Source organism: Myxocyprinus asiaticus, chromosome 28, assembly GCF_019703515.2.
Source record: "Myxocyprinus asiaticus isolate MX2 ecotype Aquarium Trade chromosome 28, UBuf_Myxa_2, whole genome shotgun sequence".
Lineage (NCBI taxonomy): Eukaryota > Metazoa > Chordata > Actinopteri > Cypriniformes > Catostomidae > Myxocyprinus > Myxocyprinus asiaticus.
In genome coordinates, this window is record NC_059371.1 from 23,281,191 (window position 1) to 23,305,566 (window position 24,376).

The 24,376-nt window shown below is 38.4% G+C and overlaps 1 protein-coding gene across 4 annotated transcripts in view; it reads right to left on the reverse strand.

The window, feature by feature from the left end:
* Window positions 1-24,376, reverse strand: part of LOC127419125 (msx2-interacting protein-like) — a 33,211-nt gene that overhangs the window by 2,608 nt on the left and 6,227 nt on the right. For 3 of the 4 annotated variants that reach the window (XM_051660266.1, XM_051660267.1, XM_051660270.1), the window contains 9 exons: window positions 21,520-22,143; window positions 13,593-13,753; window positions 10,084-10,284; window positions 9,833-9,984; window positions 9,610-9,735; window positions 8,232-8,345; window positions 7,990-8,103; window positions 7,804-7,904; window positions 104-7,715 (listed from right to left, as the gene is read on the reverse strand). In XM_051660266.1, coding sequence (XP_051516226.1) covers window positions 104-7,715; window positions 7,804-7,904; window positions 7,990-8,103; window positions 8,232-8,345; window positions 9,610-9,735; window positions 9,833-9,984; window positions 10,084-10,284; window positions 13,593-13,753; window positions 21,520-22,143 — 9,205 coding nt within the window. Of the gene's footprint in view, window positions 1-103; window positions 7,716-7,803; window positions 7,905-7,989; window positions 8,104-8,231; window positions 8,346-9,609; window positions 9,736-9,832; window positions 9,985-10,083; window positions 10,285-13,592; window positions 13,754-21,519; window positions 22,144-23,679; window positions 23,976-24,376 lie in introns of those variants that run through there. The other variant, XM_051660269.1, reaches the window with a different exon arrangement.

Sequence of the window (24,376 nt, forward strand, 5' to 3'; positions counted from 1 at the left end):
TGCAAATAAAAAGATATTAAGTTTTCACAAGACAAAATCTGAAATTTTTATGGTTAACTTAAATATTGACTTTGCAATTATAGGGCACCAAACAAAGTCTCACCTGAGATGCTGTAATTCCACGGTTAGCCAGGTTAATCCCAATTACTGAACGACTTGGATATTGGGAATGAAAGCCACTTATTTCTCTGTAGTACTCAGACACAGAGTTTGCATTTCCAGCATGAATCAACTGCCCTCCTTGAGGAGATACCTTCACAGAGCTGGGTGGGTGTCCCATTATCCTGCTGTCTGAGTGAGGGGAGGGGGGCATTTTCATCTCTAGTGCCTTTGGTGCATCCCTAACAATCTGTGGTGCATTTTTTACAACAGGATAGGCTTTAGAAGAAGCAGATGAAATGTGTGAAGACTGCATTGCCTCTGGTGTTCGAGTTTGGCGACTTTCAACAACAACTGGATGGTCAGCCAAATGCTGGTGCACAAGCAGCTGCACATCTCTGCTGTACTGTTCTAGTCGCATAGCCCTGTGATGCAGACCTTTGTATTCAGGCTGCATTACCATGCTTTCTGGGTGCAACTGTGGTGCAGAAGCCCTACGAAGTCCTTGTGCAAGATTTTGCATATCATTACTGCTTGTCTCACCAACCTGGGAACCTACAGATGAACTTGCATGTGACTTAAGACCCACATCTCTGATTACTGCAGGTTGGGGAGTAGTGGAGCGTTGCTGATGTCCAGACCGTGGTGATAAAAGGTTTTCTGAATGCATTCCATAACCTATTGCAGATAATGATGGAGTATTGACTCTGACATCTCCTTGGGACAAATGACCTATGGGCACAGGCTGGGTAACACTATGAGGGGGCATGATCACTGATTGCTCAGCATGATGTATATTTGACACATATTGAGATATAGGGCCAGCTGGTCCCAAAACAACTGAGCTGCTTGAAGGGCCAACTTTTGGAAAAGGTGAAGGTGAATGGCCTGATGCCCTTGGTGAATGAGAATCTTGTTTGGGTACCAAGACCACTCTTTCATGTGCGACACCTGGACATGAAATGTGATTACCTGATAAAGAGGGGTGGTGTGGACTTAAAACTGGGTTTACATTGAAGTTCTGTGATGGTTTTATATCACCTTTCATTGAAACAGACACAGTTGCTCCATTTTTTTTAATATGTTGCTGCTGTGTAATTGACTGACCATACCTTAGAAGTTGAGGATTACTTGCAGCCTGTTGGAAGGTTTTCACAGAACCTCCTTGTTGACCAGTGTGGTAGGAGGGTTCAGATTTTTCAGATCCAGTACTTTGCTGACTAATTGAGGAAATAACAGGCTGAGTATTGAAGGTCTGGCCAGTTAATACCACCCCTGTGTGTCCATAAGATGTAGGGGTCTGTGATCCTTTTGGAGTAGATGACTGAGATGGTGGTTCTTGTTTTATCTGTGATTTTGATACAGACTGCTGAAACTCGATGTCAACTGCACTGGCAGGTGGGATCTGACTAATTTTAGCAATAACCCGCTGTGGCTGTGTCTTTTGTCCAGAATAACTCAATACAACCACACCTTCTGATGTATTGACTCTCAAACCAGTACTTGACCCTGTGTTACAATGTGTGCTTTCAACAACAGGCCATCCAACACTTCCTCCATCATCAGACAGTGTAAGTCCATGATACCTGCTATTTTCATTCAAGCCTGAACGATACTTCTGCTTTGGTAAGGGCATTCCAGAACTGCGGTTGCTCAAAGAGATGCGAGGAGTATCCTCAAAATCATAGGGCATAGGTATCCGACTAATGACTGAAGTAGCAGTGGAAGTTATAGCCAGTTTCTCTTTTAAGATCTGCTGAGTCTCACAATGTTGCAGAGGATGTGGCTGTGGTGGTGTTGTTTGGGGTACAACTTGGGTAATAGGGTTAGGTCCATCTTCAGCTACAGAGCATTTTAAAGGCAGCACAGTCTCAACTGAACTTGGATCTGCTAATGTGGTTGTGAACGGCATGCTTGGAACTGCATTGCTGTTTGAAGCAGACACAAATTTTGGCTCCATGAGAATCTTTCGCAGTGTACTGGAGCTAGGGTCAATATCAGAGGCTTTTGTGTCAGAGGGCATGGGAGGATTTGCTGGGGGTCCCCCCATTCCTGGTGTAGACAAAGCCACACTAACTTTTGGTTTAGGTGGCATTCCTTTCTCCTCTGTCCTGGTGTTCCACTCAGCGGGTGTGAGAGAAGTCTTAGCAGAGCCTACAGGAGAATTCAGGCAGGTTGTGGGTGAGGTAAGTGTAGATGCTACTGACTCAACAGATGGTTGTTGTGTCCTTAAATAAGAAGGACTGTTATTCCCAGAGTGGAATGCAGATTCCTGAGGTTCAGGCTGGTCAACAGCAGGCTGCTCTGCCTCTTTTGGTGTGTCTAGAGTCACTGTAGATGTAGCTTCATTTTTGCATGCAGCAGCAACAGTGACTACAGCTGCTGCTGCTGCAGATGTTGCTGCCTTAGGGTTTGCAGTTTGAATCTCTTCTGGTATGGACTCTGGAAGCTTGACTGTAGTTGACACAGGCTCTAGAACTGTATCCTTAAAAATGTCTAATTTTCTGTTGGAAGAAACCTTCCAACCTCTAGATTTCTTTGCCGTTTTTGGTCGTGCCCTTCCTGCTTTCTTGGCTGCCTCTGCTGATGAAGATTCTGTGAGTGAAGTATCTATGGTAATTGTTTCAGAAGACTTTGAATCTGGAACCAAACCATTATCTGATCCAGACTGTATAATAGGTTTCAAAGACAAGTCAGTCTCAGGTTCAATAACCTCATTTGCTACAGGCAAAACTAGTGTCTCTGATGTAGGAAGGAGGGCTGTGTATGTAGTTGGAGCAGAGAATCTATCTGCATCACCTGATATATCCTCAGCAGTAATGGAATCAATTGCAGCAGCCAGTTCAGTTTCACTTGCTGGATTGGCAGGCTTTTGTACCTCAGTTTCATCTGCAGGTTGTACTACAACAGGTGGTATTAAGGTAGGTGGTTCAGTACGTGGTTCTTTGTAAGGTACTGGATGACGCTCATCTGTAAGTCTGGAAATATTCTCCACTGCTCTTTCCAGTTCCATTTGGTGTGCAAGCAAGGCAGCCACAGGATCAGCAGGGGCCTCCATTTCTGATAGAGGCTCTTCATTATTATTAGGGCTATGATCACCTTCATCTTTGTGGTAAATTGGGATATTTGACTCTGTTTTTACTTTTGTCTTTGTCACAGACTCTTCAAAACATATGGCTTCCTCATCACCTGAGTGAAGGGCATCTTTAACTACATCTGCATTAAGATCAGCAAGGTTTCTCAAGTTGACAGTCTTATCATCAGACACTGATTTGATGTTTCCTGTTGACCTTGATGCTTTGATTCTACCATTCCTTTCTAATGTCTGTATTTTTTCTTTGGGGGCAATTTCTATATTATCATCTGTAGATTTTTCCTCAGCAGGATGTGTAAGTTCCTTTTCCAGTTTAGATATGGTGTGTTGTTTGGTGTCTTGTGACAATTGTGCAACTTGCACTGAAGATTGATCTTTGGATTCAGCTCTGTGCTCTAAAGCAGCAGACACATCTACCTCTGCTCTGTCTGACTGAATGGGTCCTGGACTACCTGATGATTTGTCAAATTTTGATGTTTTTTTTATCTGTCCTGTTCGTACAGGTGAAGACTGGACCATTTGAGATCGTGGAGAGTGCCAAGCCTCTAACACTTTAGAGACTTCACCACTGCATGTTGACTCTTTATTGTCAGGGTCTTCACCCTCAGAGTTTTTGGGCTGATCTCCCTTAACTGGAGACACATCATCACCTCTTTTACGAGTTTTGGGTGGACGACCTCTCCTTATAACATGCTGCGTTGCAGCGTCCTTATCACTTCCGCGCTTACGGGATGAACGGGAAGGTTCTGCAATATATTTTCCTAATTGTTGAGGAGCTTCATCCTCATGGGGTTTTGCATAGACAGATCGCACATTTCGTCGCTGCCTTGTTCTGCCATGGTTTGCATTTGATTCATGGCTCTGCTCTGAATCTGTAGTATGAACAGGAGATTTTGCAGAGTTTCTGGAGTCTCCTCTGGGTGAAGATCTTTTCAGCTTTTCTCTGTCAATGCGTTCACTCTTCCGTGTAGCTGGTTTCTCATTAGCAACTTGGGGGGGAAGGGTTAGAGCTGGTGCGATTTTTGCCTTCTTACTCTTGGGTTGCTTCCGTGGTGGCTGTGTCTGTTCAATCTCAGGTTCTGTTACTGGCAACTCTATCTCAAGTGGCGATGCAACCTTGTGCAGAGAAGGACTAACAGGTTCTGCATTTGTTTCTTGAAGCTCCACAATCTCTTGAGTTTGATCGGGTTTTGGAAACAATAGAGAAGTCTGAATAGGATCACATTCTGGCTCGATATTACTTAAAGCTCCACCAGGAGTAAGAGGTTTGACATTAAAATCCTGTTCCACAGTTAAGTTTACAGTTCTTCTGGACTCACTCAGCTTTTCATTAGGCTCTTCAATAGTTATATCTCCCATTATTATAGGCTCAGGAGGTGTAACACTTACTGGGACAGCTTTATTATCCTCCTTCAGGCTAATTAATGGAGGAGAAATTAATGAAATATCTTCTGACCTTTCATCCATGACTGATAGACCATCTGTGTTCACTAATGTAGAGGGCAAAACTGGCTTATCATGCTGCAAAGAAGTTTCTAAGTCTTGAGAGAGAGATATTGATGATGTTGTAGTTGGAGTATGACTAACTAACATCTCTTGGGAACTGTCTGATAGATTGGGGGGCAACCCAAGCTCTTCATCCAATATCTTATCTTCCTCCATCTGATCAGTTACATTGGCTCCTCCTGAAATGGGCAGCTGTTGGTTCTTATCTTTTTGCTGTTGAAGCTCTATGAAGCGGCTATGAAAAAGTACTCTTGGCTCTTGAGAGATGTCTGATCCCCAATCTCCAGCTTGTTCTCCTTGGGAATCACATGTGTTACTATCTCTACCAACTCTAACCTCAGGATAATTATTTTTGCGTTCAAGGTGTTGAAGTCGTTTTGAGTCCTGCTCAAAGATAGAGCTATGAAGGAAACGAGAAGCAAAGAGTTCTTGTCGTTCTTGTTCCTCAGGTTTGGCCTCTTTTTTATCATTAAGCTTCCCTTCAGAATCAGAGCGAATTTTCTTTTTTTTCATATACCAAGAAGGAATAGGTCTTGGGGTGGGTTCAGACTTCTCCTTTTCTGTGCTATTCCAAAAGCTCTTAAGTTTGGTGTCATGACCAAGGAAAGACCAATTTTCTTCTCTAGATGAAGATAGTGACTTTGCACGCTCGAGCAAGGCTTTGGTGTCTGGTGTTATGGTCTTATCTAATGCAAATTCATAGAACTTGTTCTTTTCAAGAGACTCAGAGGACTTTATGTCTGAAAGCCTCTCATACTCTCTCTTGAAGTAGTCTGACTTTAGTGAAAGGTGCCTGCTGTCACTATCCTCATCAGAGTCTGACTGAACTTCTCCAGGTTCCAATTCACATTCAGGATGTTTTCGGATACTTTCCTGTTTAACAATGCTGGTGGGGAAGCTCATTTCTCCTCTCAATGTACCCTGCCTAATATTGCTCTCCCAACAGAACTCCTCTTCAGCCACTGACACTTTCAAAATTTCTGCATTAGGTGAAAGCCCTTGATGCACTGATTTACCAATATTGTACTTTGAGACATCAAAAAGCAAGCAATTTTTCTCCATTGCCACAGGGGAATTAGGCTCTTTGTCCAATAGTAACTGTGATGCATTTCTCTCCTCTTCAGCAAAGGGTGTCACAAACACAAGTTTCTTTTCAGGATCTTTTTCATCATTTATCGGTCTAAACCTCTGGTAAATGAGCTCTCCGATAGAGCCAAAATCAAGTTCAAATGCTCCTAACTTCTTTCGCTTGCTGGGTGGTGAATCACCAGTTATAACTTGGGGTGGTTGTCCTACCTCATGCACAACATTTTGACGTTTAAAATCTTCTGCATCAGTGCTGGGTGTGCCTTCAGCTTTATCAGATTCATCACACTCTAGCAGTTGTTGCTGTAGCTGATGATTTTGCTCCATTTGTTTTCTGCAGCTCTGTGAGTGATCAATATCTGAGAGCAACCTTTCCTTACTTTCTGAATCTATTTCTTGCCTAGAAGGGAGTAAATCAAAGTTATCTAAGTACTGCTGTTCTTTCTCTCTTGAAGATTCCATTTCTATGCTCCCATCATCAGAGACTGCAAGACTGAGACTTGGTTGACTATTTCCACCAAAAGTACCTATTTTTTGATCAAGATCATCTAAAGGATCTATTGCCTCCTCAGTCGATTCTCCAAGTCGAGCCTGAAGGTCAAGACTGAGGCCTACTGACATAACTGTGTCCAGCATAGCAGTAACCATCCTCTCTGGCTTAACAATATTTTGATCTCGCTTGGGTGTCTCTTTTCGTAGAAACTTTTTAGCATAATCAAAGTCTTTTGGCAAAGGATCATCAAATATTTTCATTAATTTACCTTCATCTTCCTCCTGACTACTCCTTAAATTGTCAACCTTTCTAGATACTTCCTCAAAACGCTTCTTCCGTGCAGCCAATCTGTCTGCTTCCACAGAAGAGGTGGTGTCAAATCCAAGATCTGTTTTGAAGTATTTTTTGTTTTTCAACTTGCCCTCTTTATCGACAACCTCAACCTGACTAGACAGGCCTTTCTCTTTGAGAGGTTTTCCATGCTTAAAGTCTATGTGGAAAGGCATACTCTTGTGATCAGCTGAGGGGGATGTGGTTGGAGATCGAACAGTATCACTCCCAACCTTCGTTTTTTGTTTCTCACTGAGGATACCGTCTATCAACTTTCCTTCCTTCTCCTTTACTCTTGTCAGCTGCACAACACAAGGTGGAAGATCAAGTTTTCCTTTTCCAGAGTAGTCTTTTTCTTTTATTAATGGTTTGATGTTGGATTTCCCTTGCAGAGTTAAGCTAACCTCTGGGCTAGTGTCCCTGTCTGGTTCAAGGTCTGTCTCTGATGATGGAACAGTGGGGGATGCAAGTTTTAATTTTCTCAACTTTTGCTTCACTGTTCTGTCCTTGCCTCCTTTCTCCTTACACCCAGAGTGCCTTTCTTTTTCTCCATTTCCACGCTCTGCCTCAAATAGTGATTTGTCTTTCTCTGATTTATCACTCCTATTATACCTCTCCAAACTAATTTTATCTGGCTTTTCAAAGCATGGTGGAGATAGTGAGCTGCCACTTCGTTCAGATGAACGACTGTAAACATGATGCTCAGAGTCACTGTGTGGACGTTCAGAAAGGGACGGGGAGGCAGCAGGGCTAGCGGGGTGGTGCGGATGGGAAGGACTTTGATTATGTTCAATTGTTCGTCGACCATGGTCTCGTTCACGATCTGTTTCAAACCGCTCTCTTTCCCTTTCCCGTTCTCTTTGCAAGTAGCTGTACTTCCGAATATCCTGCTCATAAGGGTCTCGATAATCCCTATATTCACGGGGGTCATCATAGTATCGCGGGTCATAGTAATCCCCCTGGTATGGATCCCATTCTGAATAAAACTCTCGACCTCTGGCAGGATATTTTCGACGTGGATCCTCTGTGAAGGAGCCTGGAGTACGCACAGTCTCGTAGTACGTCCTCTCAGCTGTGAACTCATGATATGACGGGCGGCGCTCATCTCTGTAAAAGCCCAAACAATAAAAATGAGTGGATTTAAAAACGGCCATGATTACACACAATGAAAATACTGTAATATACAACAACTCACCGTCGTTCAGAAATTATTTCATAGAAATCTCTTATGTCCTGTCCAGATGCCTGCATTGAATGATAAAAAGCTATCTGGCTTTCCTGGTTGGCAAAGTCAACCTACAAACAAGTACAATTAACAGTGTAAGACAGTTTGTCAAGTCACTCTAAAAAGCAGTGGTACAGTTATTAATGTATTACAGACCTTTATTTTACTTCCTCCAATCTTCCAACCCTTTGTTTCCTTGACAGCGGTCTGCGCATACTCAATATTATTATATAAAATGAGGGCCATTCCCTTCAGTCGGTCAAACACAACCTAGTAAATAAAAACTATAGGAATCAATCAAGGAACATTAAAATGAAATGTTTTTATTCCATAAATGTAGTTACAGTAACATTAACATTACAAAAACAATCTTACAAAATTATGTACAGGATAAGTACCTTTACAACATGTCCATAACGACAAAAGTGTCTTGTGAGATACTGTTCTGTAATATTGGAAGCCAAGCCATCCAACCATACACATGTAGTAGGCATACTCTTCCCAAAACCAAGCTGCAGTGGAAAAAAATTACAATCAGTAACAATATTTTCTATGTAATCCAAAATTTTTAATACTTATGAGAACAATTTAAAAAATCTTTGTAGCCTATATGCTCCTGTTATTTTTCTAACAAGATTCTACGAAATGAGGGTTGGAAATTAGTTGAAGGAAACTAAGAACCTTAAGGTAGATTTATACTTCTGATTCGAACCTAGGGCGTAGGCTACGCGTAGCTACGGCAGTTACTGTGTAGCCTATGCCGTAGCCTCACGTGCACCTCTTCAAAAATGTGACTTCACGACACATTTGGTCCAAGTGATTGGTCCACTTTAACCAGAGAACGCGCCCCAGGATGATAACAAGTAAATCTGAGGTAGTGTTGCATTTTATCCAAGTTTATTTGAATATATATCTATGCATTATATTACATTGTATTTGGACTCTGGACCATTAAACCAATTGTCTCAATCGGGAGTATCTGCTGTTGTTTTTATTCTGTTTGTGTTTCAAGAAGTTACAAGCGAAACGAGACAAAAGATATCTGTTTACAGCTTATAAACTCTAAAAGCTTTTTTCTCCAGGCCTTTACTTGATATTAATTTCATACGTGAGTGAAATAATATGTTTTGTATTCTACTCGCGAACTTTCTCATCGGCACAATGTTTTGACTGCACGTTTAACAGTATGTGTACATTAAATAATCATATTTCATATGTTAAATGGAACACTTCTTATTTGTCAGCAAATAAAAAAGCAACTCATAAGAGTTGGTTATATTGCCTATATGCATTGTACAGTCTTTAAAACGACACCCATTTTCTGTAATTCTGGCAAGTAGTTATTAAATAATTTTATGATTTCATTTTCAGCACAGAACGTCAAAAGTATGCCAAAATATTTATGCATTATTATATAAGCGACTCAAGAGCAAGCATACAGTCATTTCCTCATTTACTTTCTGCCTAATAATAAATATGTACCAAAATTTCAACATGTTCACATACTGAACAAATTTTTGATGCTACAATAATTTAATAAATACATTTGAATCCAGAAATTACATCGCATTGCTTTTGTTTATTTATGAAATATATAGTTAGAAATTTGCCTGTGTACTCACAGAACAACGCAGACACACCAACGCAAAACTATAAATGCAAACCAATGCATTGGCCACTACGCAGAGCCTACGCCGTAGGTTTGACGCAGAAACATAATTCAGCCTTTAGACAACCACACTTTGAATCATTTGATTAGTCTGATCTCATCCTCACCTTTAACCTGTTGTGGCCAAGGTATTCACCATCCATTTTCTTAATTGCTTTACAGACACTTGCAATGTCACAATACTGGAGAAAGGCATATTGTGGGGAACCATTTACCTTTTTTATATCGATATCCTAGTAAAAGACAGAACATGTCCATAAATTCGTTGTGCTTCAATACTACTGTGGCTTTGTTTTGTTTTTACACAGATACTTTCAAATGTATACTTACAACAATCTCTCCAAAACGCTGAAATATGTTAAGCAGGTCATGATAGGTTGTGGTTTTCTCCAAATTTCCTATGAATAACGTCCTTGTAGCTTTGGGGTGAAATTCATCTATACGTTCATCCAAAGGCCGAAATTCATTCTCACTCTCTGTTTCTATTGTGGAACAGATTAAAGAACCAAGTTCATTACACTACTACTTCCAAACTTAATAACAACAAGAAAATAATTCTTTACAAAACACTGGGAACCAACCTGGGCCATGCCAAGCAGTGACATCAATTTGCATCCCGAAAAACAGCTTTCCTTTAGATGCACTAAGAGCTTTTTCCTGGTCCTCTTGCTGGCGGAAGAACACTAATCCATATCGTTCCTCAGAGGAACCATGGATCTGAACAGATGTCACTTTGCCATACTTCTTAAATTCATGGAAAAGGCCATCCTTCAGGCTTGTATCTAAAATTGATAAGGAGACCAAAATCACACATTTATTCTCTTAGCAGATGTTGTCTTACAGAAGTGTGTTGCAATATGTTGCTGAAATTAAATGGGAAATACTATTTTTGAGTAAAAAAAATCCACATATTACAAGGTAGAGTAATTAAAAGTTGTATGCAGGACTGTCACGATTATGAAATTTGACTGATGATTAATTGTCAAACAATTAATTGGGGCTTTCACAATTATGACGATTAATTGCCATACAAATTGCCATTCATAAACTCCAAGAAGTAATTTTTTCATATTTAACTTTGAATAATTTAATAAAATAGGGCTATATGATTTCCTTTAAGGATTTAAAAACATATAAAATTTCACAAAAAATATTTTAAATATAAAATATTTCCAAATACTTAAAATATTTCATCTCTTTTTGGTCAACTTTAGTCCATTTTAGTCATATTTGTTTTTGGAACCTAGCCAACCTGAATAGCTATTATACTATATTGTATTACATTACATTATATTATACTGTATATATATTATAGTAAATATTCAGCAACAGCTAAATATTTCTGTCCTAAATTCTTCGCTTTCACATGCTATTTTAAGGCTCTCTGATTAAACCCATGAGCCCTTTTTCTTATGAAGTCTTGAGATTATGTGTGTACTTAAAAATATGCTTCTTTATTCTATCATCTCCACAGAAATAGAGTAATCGGGCGTCTCCTCCTCTGTGTCATTGGGTGTTATTAACACTGCGTGTATGAACCCCCAATGACCAAGAGCATTTGCTATAACATGACTGTTAAATTAAAGTGAAACCGAAGTGATTTGCATTCACTATCAAAAGAATAAGCATTCTGGGGGGACTTGTAATATTCATAATACCAAAACATCAAAAATTTTACAACAATTTTAACAAAATCTTACAGAGGTCTACTTTTCTCAATTCTTACCTCTAGTTTTATGAAGATGGAATATTGTTTTTTGCAGCCTACATTATGGCCCTTCTCTTCAGTCACTTGTTTCCTAGCAAGACATGCAATCATGTGCTCACTTACATTTATACTGTTGTTCTTGCTTAAACAGGTCGTTAAAGGGATATTTCACCCAAAAATGAAAATTCTGTCAGCATTACTCAACTTCATGTTGTTCCATGCCAATATGAATTTCTCTCTTCTATGGAAAACAGATGATGTTAGGCAGAATGCCTTAATGACCACTCACTTGATACATAATTTTCCATTCAATGAAAGTGAATGGAGGCTGAGACTTTCATTCTGCCTAAATTCTCTTACTGAGATCCACAGATGAAATAATGTCATATGAATCACTTACTGAAGGGGAGTAAGTGATGACAGAATAAACATTTTTGGGTTATCTAGGTGCTGTAATATGAGCGAGTGGCACAATGTGACAAGGCAAAACTAGATCGCTCCAATGTCACACTAATGTTCCACTATATACGCTACGTTGGTCATAACAGGAGCGATAGTTTCTTCACGTCGCTCGCAGAGATGTGGAATAATGGCATTTGCATGTCGAATTGCAGGTTTATACATCATTAAGTTCAGCAAATATGCGACAATGTACTTCATTTGCTTACTGCATGCTCACACTAAACTCCATAAGCATTCATTGAGCTGCAAAATGCTGCATGAGAGAGAGAAAGAGAGAGAAAGGTATCTATGTACATTTGTAAAGGCGCAGTCAAATTTATGGTACATTTCCACTGGCACATTGTGAGCGAAGCTGAGCGATTGTTTTCAATTCATTCCCATGGAAGTCAAGCACCACGTTCACAAGGTGGATTGTGGGACTGACAGCAGAGCAAGCATGGAAAGCTTTATTCAGTTTTATTCAAAGGAGTAAAGAAAAATGCTGGGCGGCAGCCAATCATTGTGAGCTGAAAGCAGTGATGTCTGTCATAAGCGCTTTAACATATCAGAATCAGAATCAGCTTTATTGCCAAGTATGCTTACACATACAAGGAATTTGTCTTGGTGACAGGAGCTTCCAGTGTACAACAATACAAAAACAATACAAAAACAGCAGCAAGACGTAGATAATAATAAAAAATATAACTTATACACATATACGTACATACACATAATATAAAATTAATTATACACACACATACATACATACATACATACATACACACATACATATACGTAGTGCAAATCTAATACAAATCTGTTATTATATGAAGATAATGCTGAAGTTTCTGCTGGATTCAGTGCTTTAAATCACAAATTTTAAACGGACTTCAAATGATAATTGCACGGATACATTGTAACAGCTTTACTGTGGTTTGGTGAGCAAATGTGAGATTTTTAACAGACTTGACAAATGTAGAATGGGCGAACACAGCCAACATTCGTTGTACCACGGCCTAAAACGGCAGCTCTCTGGCGTGGTGAGCAGCGTTGAGTAGATTTTTTCTGCGCCAGTGGAAACACTGTTACCTTTGCACGGGCGAAGAAGGTGTGGGCAGATGAATGCGTGTGAAACAAGCAAAAACACTAATTGCTAAGCAGCCTCTTTTTAATGCTGCACTTTTATACTCTGGGACATTGAAGTTGATATCCTTGTCTACTGTGAATATTCAATGTAGCAGTGTACAAAGCACCACCCACACAGAGGTCAGCGCGGAAAATTCACCTCTCAAATTCACATTGAACTTCATGCGACATACTCGAGGTAAAATTCTTCCCCACCAGAATTCCATAACCAAGAACTCACAATTGCGTGGATTTCCATTGAGTACTTTGACCGCAAAATTTCAATGTGCAAAGGTCAATGTGACCACACCTTTATAGTACTTTTTTTATGTTCATTAATGTCCTGTTAAACATTTATTTTGTTTTATATATTGTATAGTGTTTATTGTTTTTATTATTTTTATAACCATTTCCAGGTACCTTATTTTAACTCTATTTTTATTTTCTTATCATTATTTGTGTGTATTGATGCTTTGGCAATATTGTATGTAAACACAAGCATGGCAGTGAAGTACTTTGAAATGTAAAAATTTAAATTGAGAGACAGAGAGAGAGATGGAGGGAGAGAGAGAGAGAGAGAGAACTGCGCTGATTCTGGAATTATGGTAGAAATACAAAATTATTGATTTGATTACTACATCTGTGTGATTTCGTTTACAAATTCTCAACCACTTTTAATGTGAATAAATGTGTGTGGGAATTCCACACATTATGAACGTGGAACTTGCGGGAATTATTAAAATTGTGCACAATATCCGCAAACCCGCAGCGAAGCTCAAGCCCTGTTTATTTAACTTAAAATCACACAAGCCTCACCTGTAGAGCGCACAGGAAGGTTCTGCACTTTGATACCAAAGCTTTTGCGAGGTTCATCTTTATCCAGTGAAGGCAGGGGTTGGGCCGAAGGGGCAGGTACAGCTGTTGACTGAACAGATCGAGCTGGAGATCGATCACTGGAGCTGCTGCTGGAATCACTGCTGCGGAGTAGAAAAAAAACAAGACACATTTAGTATGTGTATGTATGGTGGAAACACCAAAGTAAAAACCTAATGTAGATCACACTATTCAGAAGCAACGCAGTACATATACAAAATCTTTAGTAAATTAATATATAATGGTTCTGCAATATGAGTGTTGCCTCGTTGAAAAAGGCTTTTAAGATTCCACAGCTAAAAAAGTTAACCATTTAAACTGCAGTTAATTTTCTCACCTCAGAGAGGCAGTATTGCAAAAAAGAAATACTGCATGTAGTCAATATCAAGCTATTTGCTAAATGTAAAAGTATAAATGTATGTTATCTTCAAGGTGAAGGTAAAAACAAAAAACAAAACAAAAAAAAAAACACAATTCTTACTCTGCTTTATTTCTTTATACATCATCTAAATGGTCACTGAGAAGAGCCAAAATATATTTTTGTTCTAAGTAAAACAAATTACTGCACAAAGAAGTCCAATTTCATATTTAATGGTTTATTTGAAAAGAGAGAGCAGAGCATTCAGGTATATTTATGCATAAAAAAAAAAATAGAATTTTGCAAACAATCTTTCTTTTAAAATAGTTTTAACTGCAATCACCTCATATGTATACCTTGAATGCCAAATCAACTCCAATAACACTGGTTTGGGAATAAAATAACAGTGGATTCTTCTTCACACACTATGATTCAGCCATATACATGGCTTCCCTTTTGTCTGTTTACATCTTTGCACTGCCTTCTTTTCTCACTCCCTCTAACTCAAAGAAGTGCTGCTGATTGGGGCTGGCCTGTGGGAGTGGGCAGGGAGCCAGCAGTGGCTAGAATTTTCCAGTTCCAACTGGATCTCACGGAGGTGGGGGGAGTTCAAGTGGGCTGTGTGAAAATACACCAGCCGTTCCTTCTTAAAATTCCCCAACAGCATTTTTCCTTGAAACGCATACAATACTAACATGCAGGAAAACCTCCTCAGAATTTTCTATTTTTATGCACACCGTTCCCATTTCCAAAAAAAAAACAAAAAAAAAAACACACAACAACTCTAGATTCTTAATAAAAAAAGGTCTATTTATTTACCTTTCTACTATGACTGAGGGAAAAAGAAGTTTCAAATTTCAAATCAATGCCCTCTACTTTAACCGAACAAAAGACATAGATGACATAAAAACTTAATTATACGAATATACGTGTTAAAAATAGACTACCCCCCAACCCCGTCACTTGAAAGAGGCAATTCTGAGACTTATGCAATCCATAAACAAATAGATAGCCCAGTCTATAATTTAGAGAAGCAAAATAACACAAAGATGGTTGTTTGGTTTAAGCATAATAAACTTGTTAGTATCTCTAATGACAATATGGAGTATTTAAAGGCTGATTATTTTGACTGCACCAAATATTAATAAATAAAATAGGCAGATGGCAAAACATTTTCACCCATCTAATCTAAATACTATAATAATTAATAATATAAATGCAAGGCTTAACAATGTTAAGATTAAGTAACGTAGAAGGTATCCAACTTACTCTGACTCCCTGCAATTTTAGGTACTGACTGTTTACCTCTTCAGAAGTCTGTCAAATGCTTTTACTTTGAAAAGAAAGTAATTTGCTGTTATTCTGAAAACTCCATTTAAAATACTGTCAGACCTCTTCTAAAGCCCTGTTTAGAACTTCTTTAAACACATTCTTCAAAGTGACAGTCAATTTATGCAACCTACTTTTGAAGATGTGTGATTTATTTACTATGATTCTAAAAGATGCTCCATGTAATTACGTTTTTCACAAGCCCTTATTTGTGGTCTTAGACTTCATGCTGACACCTATGTTTTTGTTTATTAAGCACTGCTGCTTTACACTGGACTCTGTAAAATTGAAAGACACTGCTGTTCATGTGATCTCCACATAGATACAGTTGGCAACGTGTCATATAGTGGGGGTGTGGTTTAGCGTGAGGGCATATAAATTACGTTTAAGATAGTTACTTGTTCATATGAAGTGGAATACCCAAAAGCTTTGGTTCTTTTACATGCACATATTCAGATGCATAATTCGACAGTCCCTTATTCTTATCGCTGAATTGTTTGTATTCACAGCTAATTTCTTTTACATTTTTATTCAGTTGGATTGAAGAGGGGGAAAAAAAAGATGGTAATTGGATTTCATTATTATTTTTATTTTTTTATTAATTGTTTATTTTAAAGGGATTGTTCACCCAAAAATGAAAATTCTCTCATTATTTACTCACCCACATGTCATCCCAGATGTGTATGACATTCTGTCTTCTGCAGAACATAAATGAAGATGTTTAGAATAATATCTCAGCTCTGTGGGTCCATACAATGCAAGTGAATGGTGGCCAGACATTTGAATCTCCAAAAATAACCAAAAGTCAGCATAAAAGTAATCCATATGACTCATGAGGTTAAATCCTTATCTTCTGAACGATACAATAGGTGTGAGTAAGAAACAGATCAATATTTAAGTCTTTTTTTTTTCTTTTTTTTTTTTACTAAAAATCTCCACCTTTGAGCAGCCCTGACCAGTAGGTGGCGAAATGCACAAAGAATTTCGAATTGCCAAAAAAACAAAAGAAGAAAAATGTGGAAGTGAAAGTGGAGATTTATAGAAAAAAGGACTTACATATTAATCCATGTCTCACCAACACCTATTTGTATCTCTTCAGAAGATATGGATTTAATCACTGGAGTCTTAAGGATTACTTTTACGTTGACGTTTGGTGATTTTTGGAGAGTCAAAGTTCTGGCCACCATTCATATGCATTGTTTGGACCTACAGAGCTGAGATATTCTTCCAAAAAAAAAAAAATGTTTGTTTGTGTTCTGTAGAAGAAAGTCCTGAATATCTGGGATGGCATGAGGGGGAGTAAATGATGAGAGAATTAACATTTTTGGATGAACTATCCCTTAAAAGGCTATGTCCACACTAATAGGTTTTTGTCTAAAAATGCATTGATTTTGCTATATTTATGCCTTTCACCAACACTGTAACAGCATTTTCCTTCACCAACAACAGACTTCTGAAAAACGCTCTCTAGCAGGACTGGGCGAAAAATTATCAAAAAAATTCTTCATATCGTTCGATATCGATATTTATTATGATATACATTTCATACCATTAATGGCAAAGGACATGCATTCCACATGTTTGTTAGACCTCAAGAATGAAAGTAAACATAACTTTGTTTGCAATTAAACTACACAGAGTAAGCTACCTTTTAATTTGAACTTCAAGAAGTATACTCAGTTTAGGATTTAATCCTACATAAGGTGCGTGACCTCTTTTTGATCAAATTTAGCCCACATTTCATTGTCTTCAACAGACGTTTAACTCCACTGAAGGCTTTCTTGTGACGCGCCACACTCCAGATCAGTAGGTGGCGGTAATGCATCATAAACTGGATTGCCAACCGGCAATAAACATTCAAGAAGAAATACTTTTTCGCCTGTGACAGTGATGAGAGATTCTTTTAATTACTGAGATAACAACCTCTGTGGTTCTATCATAGGAGAGAATGTAATGGTCAACTAGCATGTTATGACAGCAAGTCACCATTTGCGGATACAATACAAATACATGGGTAGAGCCGTAAAGTGACACCTACCTGTGACAAAATCATCTGTGATTTCTCTTATAAAACATCAATTTATCGTAGTAAACTCCACACATAGTTCATTCCAAAATGATTGTTTAGTGTAAAACATGGTCAATTCATAAAGAGAGTTTCCTCACAAAAGCAGTTTATTCAGCACATTGTGTCATCTCCTCCATAGAGTTCCATTCAAAAAGAACGGCCTCGTCTCCTCGCCAGTGTACCGCCATAGAATGTCTATGGGACCGCCACGTTATGTTTTTTTAAAGCTTGTAGGCTCCCCTTAGAAGGGCTCTGCAGCAATATGGATAATGAAAAACATTAACTAAATAGAACATAAATAAAGAGCAATAGTGTTGATGTCAGAGTTGATGCTTTTGTGTTCAGTCGATAGCTGTTTTTTTTTTTATACACAACGATATCGGGTCAGGGCATTTTTATTTGTATAGCGCTTTTCACAACACACATCATTTTCATTGCAGCGTTACAGAAAATCATGCATTTACAGAAAATGAAACTGTAATATGTATAAAGTATTAGCCAGATTGCTAGCTGCCAGCCTGCTAATACTTCCTAAAGCTGGCTATACACTAGCAGACTCAGAACTCGATTTGGGTGGGGGGTGTCACACTTAGTGACTGTTTTTGCTGATCTTGCCCTTCTAGTCAGTGAGCCTGTCACACTTACCAATTAAAAATGGAGGGAAGGTGTCACACTTAAATAGTTCACCCTAAAATTAAAATTCTCTCATTATTCACTTACCCTGCTGCCATACCAGATGTGTATGACAAATCTTAATTTGTGTTATGCTGAAGAAAAAGTCATACACATCTGGGATGGCATCAGGTTAAGCGAATAATGAGAGAATTTTAATTTTTGGGTGAGCTATTCCTTTAACGACTGCCTTTGACTTTTCTCAACTCTTCACTGTCACGCCCCATTTTCACAGCCAATTAACCTGAAGCTTTCAATACACAGGTATTTTTCAATATTACTCCAAGAGTCTGCAGCATCTGCTATGTTTGGTTGTCTGCAGCATCTGGTATATTTGGCTGTTTGTTAAAGACCTATACAAATAGCAAAAAGAAATTGCATCCTTTTCTTTCACACATTTATTGTCACATTGTGCAAAGAGCTGGGCAACATTGTGTCATTTGGTAGAAAGTGAACTATTCAAAAGTATATTAATCACTTCACTGCTGGGACTCCCTGCTGAGTTAATGGTGTCAAAAAAACTGAAAAAACATATCCGTTTTGTTTGAAAAAATCATTCTGTCACTGAGGCGGGGTCTTGTGTTCTCATCAAGTGACCAATGAGCCTCTTTTACTGAAGAACTTACAAGACGTCAAGCTGATGTGAATGTTTTCATTGCACTCAGATTCTGTCAACAAGGTTTTTCTTGCACTAAAATGAGTCAGAACATTCTGTTTTTATTGGTTGCATTTCTTTACTCACTGAAAGCTGCATGTGGACATGCGTACTACAACAAGCCTCAATTAGACAAATAAACATTCACGCAAGGAAAGGTTACTCCATCTTCTCGATCACTTCTTTTGTATTGTGGCAGAAAAGACACAGGAAGAAAGAGAGTGAGCTCTGTGACTGTAAGAACAGGTACTTTTCAATGCAGAAATAATGCAAAAGCAACTAATGATGGATAAAAATAACCACAACATATATTTGGTCCATTTTAAAATATAACCTTGTGAAAGCTGACCGAACCTGCATTTGGATGAGAAGCTAATATCTAATATGTCATATATCATGACAGACTATTAAAAGAAAAACATTTCTGCTGCCCAGATCTTTGCACAACGTGACTATAAATGTGTAAAACCTTTTACATTTAATTTAACCGTATATTATTTTATATAATGTAAACATAAGCTTGTATACAGCTTTAGATTATATAAATATATTGTAGTCTACATTTATACAACATAATATATAAATATGCATACCTTACAAGTTTGAACTTTTGTTTGATTTTAGTTCACAGTGCTTTAACACCTCCCACTGAAAGGCTCTACTGCACACTCTGTTTCTCTCTTTTTCACACATACAGAAAAAAGCACACCTTAAAAAATGACAATTTATGTGACAATTAATCGTGAAAGCACTTCACGAGACAATTAATCGTCACAGCTCTAAAACAGACAATTAATCATCATAATCGCAATTACTTGTTTAACAATTAATCTTCAGCCAATTTCATAATTGTGACAGCCCTATTTTGCAGTTAAATAATCTCACTAGGCCATAATGTGATTTTAATTTGTGGGCTGAATGTTTACGTAATGACATTCGTACATCAGATGGTATCGGAGCATTTTTACGAGTACCAGTACATGAGCGCGGTATCGGACCCAACATCCCTAATTTTTTATGATGAATCCTGCCATACAAAAATTGGAACTAGGCTACACAGTCACTGCAACAACAAAACTTGATTATTGTGTGGATTTTGTAGTTACTGCAAATTTCCTTAAAATCTGGGCATAGTTGAACTGTTTCCCACCCACACCTATCATATCACTTCTGAAGATATAACACTGGATTAAAACACTGGAGTCATATGGATTACTTTTATGTTGCCTTTATGTGCTTTTTGGAGCGTTACAATTTTGGCACCCATTCACTTGCATTGTATGGACCTACAGAGCTGAAATATTCTTCTAAATATCACAATTTGTGTTCTGCAGAAGAAAGTCATACACATCTGGGATGTCATGAGGGTGAGTAAATGATGACAGAATTTTCATTTTTGGGTGAACTCTCTCTTTACGATTCCCACCCCTATTTCAAAGTGTGTTTGACCCTTACAAGCTACAAGTGCTTCCTGATACTCTTTTAGTACAGTCAATGACATGCACATGCGCACACGTCTCGCACAGATGCGGACAGTCGGCATGTCTAGAAAACAAACCTGGCCTGACAATCTAATCTGATTGGCTGGCTTTATGCAACTTTCAGGAGTAAGAGCACAGTCAGCCCCCCTGGAAACAAAGTCATGTTTACAAGGTACAAGTTGATACATTCAGCATTTTTGAGGAATAATTAATCACTGAATTTACCAACGTTTACCAGGTTTACATGTCAAACAGAGAGTCCTTTCCCTTAAAAGTGGCTGGTTCTTGGTCAGAAAAAAAGCTGTAAAGTGGATTAGGTCAAGTGTGAGGGAAAAGTAATTTCTTGCATCCTGTGCAACCTTGATGAAAAGGGCACAAACAATAAATGTCAAATTAAAAAGGTAGTTTCAATTTTCAGAAAAGTCTTACTGGGTGACAAGTTATGATGGAAGCTGAATGAAAGCAGACGCATGTTTACTGTTGCTAACGAACTACTTCATTTGTAATCAGTAACCATAGTTACTGACTGCTTCAGACACCTAGGTGACCACTGACAACAAAGCTATCACATGCCATTATGTAAGCATGCGGCTTGAGTCCAAAGTTCAAGTACTGAGCAACAGAGAAGTATCCTAGCTGCAAGTGGCTTTGACATATTATCAACCATTTGCAGGGGGTATCAATGGTTGAACCGGTTCACATGCTGAAAATCACACAAGATCTACTGCAGGAACATGCTTTGGTGTTCAAATTACACAGAAGTCATCGGTACAAAATCCTCAAAAAGGTAAAAAATACTGACCCCCAAAAAAATCAATCCAGAAAACCACACATTTCAACACTGCAGATCAAGTACTACTGAAAGACGCAAGAATATTTTATTAAATTTGCTGCCATAGATATACTATGTACATGTGCGATGTCCAAAGGTCTGAGACCACATTGAAAATCTGGGATTTAAATCTAAATTCAAACCTGGAAACAAACAAAGTGTAAGTATTTTTGGAAATTAAAAAATAAAATGCAAATTACATAAAATAAATAAGAACTATTAAATAATCTGCACTATTTCTAGGTCACTACTCAGATAAGCCGATTTGTGACATTGACCATGTTAACTCCTTTGTGCAAAAGGTCAGATTTCCTTGCTTTCACTGAAACCTGGATCATCTCGAGCACATTCAGTCATTAAAGCAAAAATGGGACATCCCACGTAAGAACATATAATTTAAAATATAGAAGCTTTTACAATAGTGCTCTCAGACTTTTGAACCCCACTGTAATCCAAGACTCTTTATTGCACTTACCTGCCACTGCCACTACTGCTGGTACTGCTGACTGAGTCAGAGCTGGAGGAGCGACTGTGGGATCCCGAGACACTGCGGGAGTACGCCGGCCGCGCAGCCTGACTCGCCAGCCTCTGTGGTGAGGGATTGTGTGACTGTGAAGAGTGTGGCGACCGACTGCGACTGTGGTGGTATGTCCTTTCTCCTCGCCTGCCTCTCTTCTCTCTGTATAAATCCCGATGGACCACACTGGCCAGTGTAAAAGATTCCCGTGCACGGGGCTCATACCGAGTCTCTGTAGTCTCAAAACGGCTAGGGCTCCGGCTTCGTGAACCATAGTAGACAGTGCCTCCTGGTGTCGATCCTCCACCTCCGACTACGGAAGTGTTGCTACTGCTTCCACCAGCACCACCGCTTCCCGCAACACTCCCTCCACCCCCGACACTGGCCCCGGATGAGCTTCCGCCAGTGCTGCCACTGGCAGAACTGGAATTCCCACTGGCTCCACTGAGGGCTCGGTCCCTAGAGTCTCTGTAATAATCGGTCTCATAGTGATGTTGGCGATCAAAACTACTGCTGTTGCTGCAACGCTCATGGTGTCCATAGGCACTGTGATCGTAAGAGCGCTCACGACTGTCCGCAGCCCTACATGACAAGGAAAGGGATGGAGGATGACAAAGAAAAATGGAAAGAATGAAACGAATGTTATTTTCTCAAGTGTACCCTGAGATACCCAAGTATCAAGTGACATGCGTTGAAGAGGTGATTTAATCAAAACATAGACTGCAAATGCATGTTGGAAAGGTGCCATTTTAGATTTTTTCTTTATTGGAGCATTGAATATAGAAATTGATACCAACTCAATTAAACTTAGTTATACTTCTGTCATTGATACAATTTACTCTGAGGTATGTTTTTATTTTGTACTGCTGAAATCAAGCTTAATCCATACTGAAAACAAAGGGGAAGAAACATTATGCATGACAAAAGTCATGCATGCCAGTCAGTCACATTCCAAGTTACACAGGGTAGAGAAAATAAATTATTCACTCACGCTAAAATTACATACAAATTCTAGAAAACTAAAATGACTAGAACCCTTAATGAGTTAAGCTACTGGTTTTTGTTTTCATGAGAAATTGCAATTACATAGCCATTGCTGAAAATTTATAGATTACCAATTAGATGCAAGTAATTTATTCCACGTAAATAATGAAGCAAGTATGTACTTTGATAAAACAATTTGCTATTATCTAGACATCCTACGTGTCTCCTATATTTGACAAAGCATATTACTACCTAATTTTGTAATTTAATTTAAAAATTGGAACGAGGTTTCTTTAATAAAATTAACTCAGAGAATGAAATCAAAGCCGCAGTTTACAAAAAACAATATATATATATAATATTTTGGAACAAATGTCACACGATCAGTCACCATTTGTTCTGGTCAAGCTGTAGAATAATAATTAATGTGGAGACTGATTCTACTGGCTGTTTCTAAAAAAGGAAGAAAAAAAAAATCATCAGCTACGCTACAGAAACTGAATGAACTAAAGGACACTATATGCTATACTAAGCACTACGCTAGCTTCACATTAATAGAAATTTTTAAATGCAGTAAGATTGTAAATTTTGTGAACTTAAGCACTTTAAAAACAATTATAACAACTGCAACCATGCTGTGCTTGATCTTGAGTCATTTAAGCAAAGGTCAGAGAAGCCATGTTATGTTGTGAATTCTCAATATAGCACAGCCTCAAGTGCCTTATTGCTTTTATGAATGGTTACTACATAATAACAAAAATATTATGGACACAGATTTTTTGTAAAATGTTATTCTGTTAAGCAAATTTATTAAACTGATTAAATGCGAACATTCCACTAGAAAATATAGTCCCTAAAATAACTGTTATGCAACAAAAATAGCATACAGCTATGGGTGATCTGCACTGATATACACTATATGGCCAAAAGTTTGTGGACACCATATGTGCTTGATGAACATTTGATTTCAAAACCTTAGGCATCAATTTCCCCCTTTGCTGTAATAACAGCTTCCACTCTTTTGGGAAGGCTTTCCACTATACTGTATGTATGGCTGCAGGGATTTGCTCTCATTCAGACACAAGGCTATCAGTGAGGTCAGGAACTGATGTTGGTCGATGGGGCCTGACTTACAGTTGCTGTTCCAGTTCACCCCAAAAGTGATCAGTGGGGTTCAGGTCTGGGCTTTGTGCAGGCCAGTCAATTTCTTCCACGCCAGACACAGTAAACCATTTCTTTATGGACCTCACTTTGTTCACAGGGGCATTGTCATGCTGGAACAGAAAAGGGCTATCCCCAAACAGTTGCCACAAATTTGGAAGCACACAAAGCCCAAGCCATTGCATAAAGAAACTTTATGATTTTTCTTTACTGGATTTAATGGAGTAACCAAATTTGTTAATTAGAAGGGGATGTCCACAAACTTTTGGCCATATAGTGTAGAAGGAATTAATCTTAAAATAAGGATTTTAGAAGTTGAGTTCTGCTCATGAGATAGCTGCACATTATGGTTTTAAATTAGTTTTAAACATTGATTTTACTACAGGTAAGGGGAGTTGTTACTGCCTTAATCCCCCTTAGTCTCATAACAGTGACAGCAATTGTTAATAAATAGGCCTAGTTTTTAATACATCGGAATAAACTATTAATCCACCAAGTAATATAGCTCATTAGCCTGAAGATTATGCTGAAGATTGCTTTCATCACTCTTAAACAAATTAACATTTCTGTCATTTCAATAAAAGGTCAAAATAAATACTGCAACTGAAATGTAATGCTTGATATGCGGTTTCTTCAGAGTAAGTTTTTGCTAGTCATGGATAGTGAGCAT